General features: G+C 47.9%; 1 protein-coding gene across 1 annotated transcript in view; it reads left to right on the top strand.

Moving 5' to 3' along the window:
• Positions 1–2,984: 2,984 nt before the first annotated feature.
• Positions 2,985–9,187, top strand: part of FAM20C (FAM20C golgi associated secretory pathway kinase) — a 53,526-nt gene continuing 47,323 nt past the window's right edge. The window contains 5 exon segments of the mRNA XM_008928140.3: positions 2,985–3,129; positions 3,132–3,335; positions 3,338–3,375; positions 3,377–3,432; positions 5,199–5,374. Of these exon segments, the coding sequence (XP_008926388.3) occupies positions 2,985–3,129; positions 3,132–3,335; positions 3,338–3,375; positions 3,377–3,432; positions 5,199–5,374 (619 nt within the window).

Below are 9,187 nucleotides of genomic sequence, written 5' to 3'. Positions count from 1 at the left end.
CCTTTACTCACTCTTTCCAGAGCACTGCCTTTGGCTGCCTTCCTCCATCGCTCCACTCCCCAAGGCACAGGATCGAGCATCCACCTGCCCCCTTTTGTACCCTTGGGCTTGATTGATAACTCAGTTCAGCTGATTTCCCAACGAGACAGCAGCAGGAGAAAGGCTACAGCCACAGGCAGGCAAAAAAAGAACCCCAAAATGAAACAGATAGTCTTCCACATGTCATTCATACTGCACCCATCACATCTCATATCCCCTCCCAGCAGCTGTGGGTTCCCCAGCCGAACCAAAACTTCAAGGCTCTTCCTGATGGGCCTAAAATACCAACTTCCTAAACTAGATTAAAATAAGCTGAATGTTAGCTCACTGCATGGGGAGGTAGTTAACTTATGAACCAAACTCGATTTCCCAAGCAGGACCATACAGACTTGCTATTTAGCAGCAGTGGGAGGCAGTGACAACAAGGAACCATTGTCACTGTCTGCAGTCAGCTGTCCACAAAGCCTAAGCTGATTTTGGTGAAAAAAGTGCAAAAAGATGGAAAGCCTTGCTTCTGGCTATGTAGCAAAATATTTTGCTGCAATTAAGTACATCTGTACTTGAAGGATCCAGAGTGACATAATGGCTTCCATGGGTGTTGAATCTACAGGGAGTTGTACCTCTGGGACTACAAGGTCCCCCTAGGGCAGCAAGTGTTTCTACTCAAGGTACAGAGCAGCCCATAGGATCATGACCCCGTCGGGTCTTTTTTTTTTTCATCAATCTTCTTTTCCTGTTGGAAGAGCAGTGATTTCCCCTGTGCAAAACATTGTAACATTGCATGGATGTGCTTCAGAGGAGTGCAGAGCACAGGGCTTTGCAGAAACACCTAGTGAGGGAACAGTGCTGGATGAAGCCTGTCAGGGGGGGAATATCTTTTGAGAAAAATAAATACTTTAATGCTGCTTAATGCAGGGGAAAAATGGACCAGCACATTCAGCATTGAGATGATTCTGTGGAAAGGTGGTGGTGGGTTGGAGGAAGAACATTACCTTTTTCATTTCTCCTGCAGCCCCACTTGACAATCATTTGAGCCCTGCTATGGACCATAAAATCCAGGCAGACCCCTGCCCAAAACCAAAAATCATCAGCTCTGAGCATCCCTGCCTGATCACCTGAAGATCAGGAGTAGCTTGTTCCTTCCTCCAGAGTGCCCTCAACCTTAGACAAACGTCAACAGCACTCCTTGGGCTGTCCTGGCTCCAAGACCACCACTTCCATTAGCCTTTAGGCCACCCAGACACGGAGCCAACTGCGCAGCAAACGCAGCAGGAGAGAGGGCAGCACACTCCCGGATTATCACAGCCCGCAGGATCGCGGATTAGAAGGAAAGGCTGTTCCTCGGGAGGGAGCGGAGCACATGGTTTGACGGGCTGACCTTGCCGGGGCTGGGGGCGAGGGGAGCGGGCGATGCGCCACTTCCAGCCCGGGCAATGACGGAGCAGAATCGCTGATCCCAGCAGGGCAGGGACCGCGCTCCAGCTTCGCAGTGCTGTTAGTGCAGATTCCTCTCTCCTCTACGAGTTTTTTTTTTCCTATATATTTTTTTTCCCAAACCTTTGTGGAACAGACGCCCTCTCCTTGCCCCAGTTGGAGCTGCAGTAGAATGAAAAGGGGGGTGGGAAGAAGGGAGGAGAGGAGGGGAAAAAAAACCCCGCTTTTGGTTGAGGTTTTCCTGTTACTATCACTGTAGCGTTTATTTAGCCAATCTCCTAACTATGACGTGAGGAAGGCAGGAATCATGGCTCGCTCATAATATTTAACACACCCACTGAAAGCTGGAGCTGCAGAGCTACTAGTCCAACCAGTCTCCAGAATTCAGTGTAGCTGAAAGAGGTTTTCACTCTGCACCTGCCAAAGATCTCTCCCCCCTCTTTCCTTCTCTCTCCCCTTCTCTCTTCCTTTCTCTCTCTCTCTAAAAGGCAGATCTGTAAGACCCAGCAGAGATCAAAGACCTCTTCGCTAAAAAGAACCTCTACTGATTTATATTAGTTTCTTTCCTCTAATCCTTCCTTCTCCCCCCTCTTTCTTTTTCTGTGCCATATTTAACCTTTATGTTGCAGTTGTGCCATCAGACAGTTTTGCAGCCAAAAAAAACCAACACAAGCCAAAGCAAAAGCCCAGCTCGGATACAGCAGCCACCCAGACTCGATCTCAGTTGAACATACTAATCTCTCCCGAGCACTGGACGCGATGGACGAAGAAACTGGAACTGCTCTAAGAAAATGATTTTCCAGCCAATGTTCTTAAAGAGTCTGAGAGAAGAGAGGGAGCGAGAGCGAGCGGAGAGCGCTTCTGCTGCATCACTGCTCAAATCCAAGGGAAGGGAGTCAGCGTTTCCAGCGCAGCCAAATATTATGGATGATTTTTTTTCTTCTGTCGCCTTTCCGCACAGGTTTTCTTAATATTTTTCTTTCCCCCCTCCTCCTCCCCGTATTTTTTTTTTTAAATTTTATTTAATCAACGCCAGTGTCTGATGCCGGTTTCTCTCCAAGAGTCAGTTCTCGGTATTTGTTGTGATCCCTGTAATAAAAAGAAGGAGAAATCGTGAACAGATGGCTTTCTATATTGCCATGCCGCTGGCATTGTTTTCCCGTTGATTTTAAAGGCTCAGTCCGGAGCTCCTTTTTTTTATTATTTTTTTTTTCTTTTATTCTTTTTTTTTTCCCTCCCCCTCCCAAGTTCTTGATGATACTGAGAAATGAGGACCTATCGGGTTTAGCCTGTTTATTTCTCGGCGCCTATGGAGGTAACTTTATTGACTTGATCGCTCGCTTCCCGACCCGAGAGGAGCAACCCGGAGCCCCGGGGGGGGCCCGGCAGCCCCGCGCCCGCCCGGGCTCTCTCCGCCGCCGCCTCCCCTCCCTCCCCCTTCCCCCGGTAATTCATTCAGCCGCCCCGGCCATGAAAATGCTCCTGGTCCGCAAATCCGGGTGCTGATCCTGATGGTTCCTCGTCGCGCAACCTCACATCATGATCTGCCTGCGCGCGCTGAGGCCCGGGCCCAGGTGTCTTCCTGCCCGCCGCCGCCGCCGCCGCGCCGCCCGCGCCGCTGCGCGGCCAGCGAAACAGCTGCGATCCTGCAGGACTTCACGCCGAGCCGGCCTCCAACCTCTCCTCGCAGTCGCGGAGGGCGGCGGCGGAGCGGGCGGCGGCGGTGGAGGCGCCCGGACGCGCGGGGGCGGCGGCGGCGGCGGGGAGGACGCGGCGCTGATCGGCCCCCGGGGCGCCGCGCCCGCCGCCCCCCGCCGCCGCGCCGCCGCCGCCCCGCCTGGCCGCCCTCTTCGAGCACCCTTGTAGGCCGCCCTGCCCCCGCTGGCCGACGGCGACCTGCTCCTTCAATGTCAACAGCGACATCAGGTTCAACCCGCGGGCGGCCGAGCAGCCCGAGTGGTGAGTGCCCCCGGGGGAGGGACACGCACGGGGCTCCGGTTGTGCCCAGGATACGGGGGTGTCCGTGTCGCTGCCCTGCGTTGGGTAGCGCGGGGTTTAGCCGGGCACTGGCGAGGAGCGGTGTCGTGGCTGGTTTGGAGTGGGTAGAGGGTTAAACTGAGCGACTCGGGGTCACTGGGAAAAAAGGGAAACCATTCGCACGCTCGCCCGGTCGTGTTCCTTCAAAAATTAAATGCCATGATATACAGAATAAACACAGGAGCACGAGAAGGCTGGAGCGCTGGGGCCGAAGGGTCCGTCTACCCCATCTCCAGCTGTAGCCGAGGCAGATGTTGCAAGAACAACGGTGTGAGGGTGAGCTCATAGTGAGCGTTATTCTCCAGCACCTTCCCACCTTCCCAGTCTCCCATCCAGAGGTGAAGGGGCTGAGCAGTGAGGCCAACCAGTAATACATTAACTTTTCTCAAAAGCAAAGTCTAGTACCACAAAGGCATTCCTCCTGGCAGGTATTTCCACTCTCGGGATCAGATCTGTGCTACATTTTTCATCCTCAATTAATTCCCAGTGCCCTACACCTCCGCTGCTCTCCAGCCTTCAAAGCAGCCAGTTGCCTCTGTGAATAGTATGCCCTGTTGGCTCCTAAGAAATGCTGAGAAATTTCAATGACTGAAAAATCAAAAGGGTTGTCTAATACAACAGCACCCTCTTCCAAACACACTGACATTGTAATGTTTAAACAGCTGCATTGTACCGTGCAAAAGCTCTGTCAAGCTGCAGAGCAGCCAGCATGATCTAAACCTTTAGAAAGAGAGGATAAATAATTCTGATTTCCGCCCCATGAGCATGTGAATTGTCCAGGCCTCTTCCATCTAATAATCCTAACTGACTGTGAAGGGAAACAACCTGAAAAAGTTCTGGTTGCTCTGAGAGTAAAAGAGGAAAAAAAGTCACAAATGCCTGAACATCTGGAGATGACTGTAAACACAGAGAACTCTGGATAGAAAATATGGGATAGTCTGTTTGGTAGGTGAACAGTGAAATCATCATTGATGTTCACAATGCAGCTGCCTGTTGTACTTATTTTCCATAGTGGCTGCAGCCAAAGTTCACAGAACTAACATGAAATTTAGAAGGTAATAGTCATTAAACAATTCCTTCCTGTAGAAATATCCCACTGCTTGGGAAGGGGGAAAACCAGCCAGTTCTTCTGCAACCAGTTCTGAGCAATCCAGTTTCTTCTCATTCTCTCTATTTAAGAAAGAAGAGAGAGAGTGGGAGCATTGGGTACCACAGGTCAGGTTGCTGCTGGACTTGGGGTTCCCAGCTCCATGTCCCTGTTAAATAAAGATTCAGGATGATGCTCTCCATTGAGTCAGACCTGTAAAAGCTCTGTGTAACATGATACAAGCTAAACACAAGGTAAAACTTGAGCTCTGTGTTTCTGCTGTATAAGGGGCTCTGCCAACACTCAGTGATGTCACTCTTGAGTTTTGCTCCTGACTTTGGTGGCCTTTCAGTCAGGCAGGATGAGTGGAGGTGAGAATCCATCTCCCCATTGACCCCAGGTGGGAGCCTGCTCCTGGCATGGAGCTGGTGCAGGGAGAAACCTGGGACCTCTCTCCCCTCTGTAGTGCTTTGCCTTTCCAAGTTGTCACGTTCTAAAACCCTGTTTCTTGATGTATGTTACAAACTGTAACATTATTTCTTTCTCCTCAATTTTTGGGTCTTGTGTTTTTTTTCTTTTTTTTTTTTTTTTTTTGTGGTAGGCAAAATGAAGATCATCATGAAGAATTTTTGCCAACAGGAGAAACCTCCATAGACTCCTACCCAAACTGGTTAAAATTCCACATTGGCATTAATCGGTACGAGTTGTATTCCAGACATAATCCTGCAATTGAGGCTTTACTACAAGACCTTGTCTCCCAAAAGATAACCAGTGTTGGTATGTTTGGATATATGTTATTTGTTTATTATTATTTGCTCTTTGTTTAGGATCTCCTCGTTTGAATATAAATATTTTGCATGGCTTCTCTCTAGTGTCCCTACAACATTGCTTCCTTACTTCTCTGCTCATTTTCCCTGTTAAACATAAGGAGATATTGCCAGCTCTGTATGACCTGAATAATTGCCAAGTCTGCCAGCAAGGCAAACCCCATTCACTTCAGAGATCTTTCAGTCACAATCAGGCTGAAAGTGCCCTATTCGGTTATTTAAAATAAATACGATATTTTAAAAAAAAAAAAAAAAAAAAGGATGGCAAAAAGCAGATAGCATCTTGCACGAGCTGGATTTGTATTATTGGCTGGTTATTATTGAAAAGGCTGTGTCTGGCACAGCCTCGTGTTGCCGAGGAAGGAGAGGCGGCTGACCTGCAGCCCTGCAGTGATGGCCGCGGGAGCATCCGGCACCGCGGGGCTCTGCGGCTGCCGGAGCTGCAGCTTCCCTGGGCATCGCGCAGGGAGCTCCAGGCGAGCCAGCCTCCTGCTGAGCAGAGTTCAGCTCTGTTTATTCGGCTTGTAAATCCACGGCGGGGATGTGCCCGTGTCAACCTTTGGCTCTGGTTAAACAAGGTGACACAGTTCGGGGCTTTTCTCCAGGGTTGTTTAATGGCAACGTGTGTCTCCTTGAATTTAGCCGCGTAGCTGCACGGGGGGGAAAAAAATGACACAGCCCCAAATGACAGCCCTGGGATACTAAACAAATGCACACCCCGTGGTTTCCAGAGGTAGGGAGCTGCAGCACAGGCAGTGGTTTCCATCCACCACGCAGAAAATGAAGTTACTTGTGCTGACCACAAAGTTGCAAAGTCCCTTTCAGAGGGATGAAATAGCAGGAGCTCTGTAAAAGTGCTGATGGTGTGTTGGCACTGTGGGATGAGGTCAGCAGGTCTTTAACCCTGCAAGGCAAAAATTTCCCCAGCTTCAGCAGGAAATGACCTGGGCAAGAATAGCTCAAGCAGCCCTAAGGTTTACATTTTCCATTGTGTGAATCACAGTGGCTGCTGAGCAGGAATAAAGGAGATCCTTGGTCATCAAGAGTGGGCTGATTTAGCTGGTTGGGATGGAGTAGATGTAAAATGCAGGATGCTACAGGAGAGCTCTGCCTCCATGAATCTTGCTGCCTGGTGGCTGTGCTCAGCACGCTGCTCTGCTGGGGCAGCATTTTGAATACAGCACTTTGTGGTATCCAGGTGCCATCCCACGTGTTGGATTCAAGGATCCAGTGGACACGTAACTCATGAAAGATGACAGACATGGACTCATTTATTAACCTGTGCTGGTTTTTCTGTCCCCAAAATTCTGGATTGGAGTGATTTATTAAGGAGGTTGGGTTTGACAATTAAACCATGTGTTTTCCCTTCCCTAGCTCAGAGGTGACACTGCAGGTAGCAGCAGTCTCTGTATGGACATGGCCTGGATGGCTTTCTCCTTGATACAGCCCTCACCTTTCCTGACCTCGCCCCTCAATACCAAGTGATTTTTGGAATATTAGTGACACGTGCAAATGGGGATTGAGCCAGCACTTTGTAACACATGTTGACGTTGCTCTTTGGGCACATCCATTGAGGAGGGAAAGATGCAGTCTGTGCCCTTTCCCATCCCCACAGTGAGCAGCAGAGCCCAGGCACAGTGTCCTCAGCACTGTGCAGAGGTGATGCTCAGCCAAGTCATCTCCTGGCCCGTCTCTTGAGGCTTGCACCAAGTGCACTGGCTGTAGCAGTGTTTTGTACTGCATGGCTGCTGAGTGTATCGATCTCTACTTACCTCCTCAACCCTTCAGAGCTCAGCTGTGTTGTCTGTGCAGGAGGAGAGCAGTGTTTGCAGCAAACTTGGCAGTGTTTGAGCCACGAAGTCTGTCACTTCTTCAGAGCAGTGGGATGGCTAAGGTTGATGTAGGGACATAGAAGCTGGTGGGAGAAAAATGGAGGTAGGAGCAAGAAATAATAGTTTAGTCCTCACTCTTCACTTGATCATCTGGGCTTGGTCTTCACTTGTGCTTCTGGGCATGTGGCTTCACCAGTCTGTGCTTCAATTATCCTAGCAGCAAAACACTATCCTCATAAAACATAGGAGTGAAATCCTGACCCTGGTGACGTAAGTGGAAGTTTTGCCATTTGCTTCCCTGGGGCCGTGGTTTCACCTAATGTATCATATGGATGTGTCATGGGGTTTCCATTAATTCTGATTTTGATAGAGCTTTCAGATCAACGAGGGGAAAGGGCCATGGGACCACAGAGGAAGATTTATGGTTGCTATTAGCTATTCCCTTTGGGATTGTCTCTGTTAATGTTTGAACAAGGCTCTTAAAAGCATGGTAGGGCCTTTCAGGCCTCTAACAAAAACACAGACCATGGTTTCTAGCAATGAATCAGTATAATTTCCATAAATTAAACCATGAGGTACATTTGGTGTTGGTATTGGCCACTGTGGTAACTGACAGAGAATGATTCCTACACATAAATCCCAGTTTAAAATCAAGTGTATGGAAATGGAAAGGGGACTTCTGTTGATGTAGAGATGCCAGGATCTGAATTTTGGTGGGAGCATTCATTGTCTGTCCCTGTGGGGGTTCGGGAGCTTTGTCAGGTTGCAACAAAAGAAAGAACATATTGTTAACATTTTTTAATATGAGACTGGAGGCTAATATACTTTTTTTTATTATTTATTACACAATGCAGCATCTCTTATGTTCCAAATTCTTTGAGTGTTTAAAAATACATGTTTTAATGTAATCCCTGCCAGTTTTCAGCTTTACTGCAGAGCAGCACAGGGATTCAAAAGCATTTAAGCTGATTAATAAAGGGTAATATATTTGACCAAAGGACATTTATAGGTCTGTTACATTCTTTGCAAACTCCTGCATATCTTCTAATTAGTCTTGTTTTTTTCCTTATGGTCCATTTTTGCTGAGTTTTTTGTTGTTTTTTTTTTTCCTCTAAGGCAGCTGGGAAGATATCAGCTTAGGAGTATAAAATAAATTGAAACCTTTACATTGCCCAGTCTTCAGGCTTCTTTTAGCGAGCAGGACAATTAAACATACAGGGTTACATGCATTAGATGAAATGGGATATTGCTTTATCCAGTTTCTTCCCAGTATTCAGATTTAGTTTGGCTCTAATAGAATTAGATGCTTTGCTTGATACCCACAGTAATTAGATCCAAACTGCAGCAAAACAGCCTTCTTGGCCACACTGTGATTTCTCTGCTCAGCTTGCATTATTTATGGGGGAGAGTGGTGACCAGATTGATCTCCCATGTCTATTAGAACCACTCACATGACTCTGAAACGTACAGTGGTATTTTAAAATGAAAATGGTGACAGAAGCAATTCCCAAGAGCAGGGAGCACCAAGGTGACATTTTCTTGATGTTAAAGTTTAAATGGAACAATTCCATGGATGGGAAGGAACATCACATCCAGCTCCCACAGTGACACCTAGAGCTGGCCTGGAAAAGGACAGGGTTACCCAGGCTCTCGGGCTGAGGATGAATTCTGTGCCCTGCATCAGTATATATATATTTTCTATTCATTTTGTTCAGCATAAAGGGATAACTCTTAATTTGATTTAATTCACTGAAAATTTCCTCTTGCCATAAATAGGAGCCTAGAGAGAATTGCTTTTCCACTGAACACTGAAGCCTGGTTTTCAGAAGTACATGCACAGGCAATTGCACATTTCCTTTGCCTTTCATAACTGTTTATTGCATGCATAAATAACCATAGTTAGCTGTTTTCTTGCATATTTACAAGATGTC

This window comes from Manacus vitellinus, unplaced genomic scaffold (genome assembly GCF_001715985.3).
Source record: "Manacus vitellinus isolate BGI_N305 unplaced genomic scaffold, ASM171598v3 scaffold_12_pilon, whole genome shotgun sequence".
In the NCBI taxonomy this organism is placed as follows: domain Eukaryota; kingdom Metazoa; phylum Chordata; class Aves; order Passeriformes; family Pipridae; genus Manacus; species Manacus vitellinus.
The sequence above is the reverse complement of the archived record's forward strand: the minus strand, read 5'-3'. Positions and strand labels throughout refer to the sequence as shown.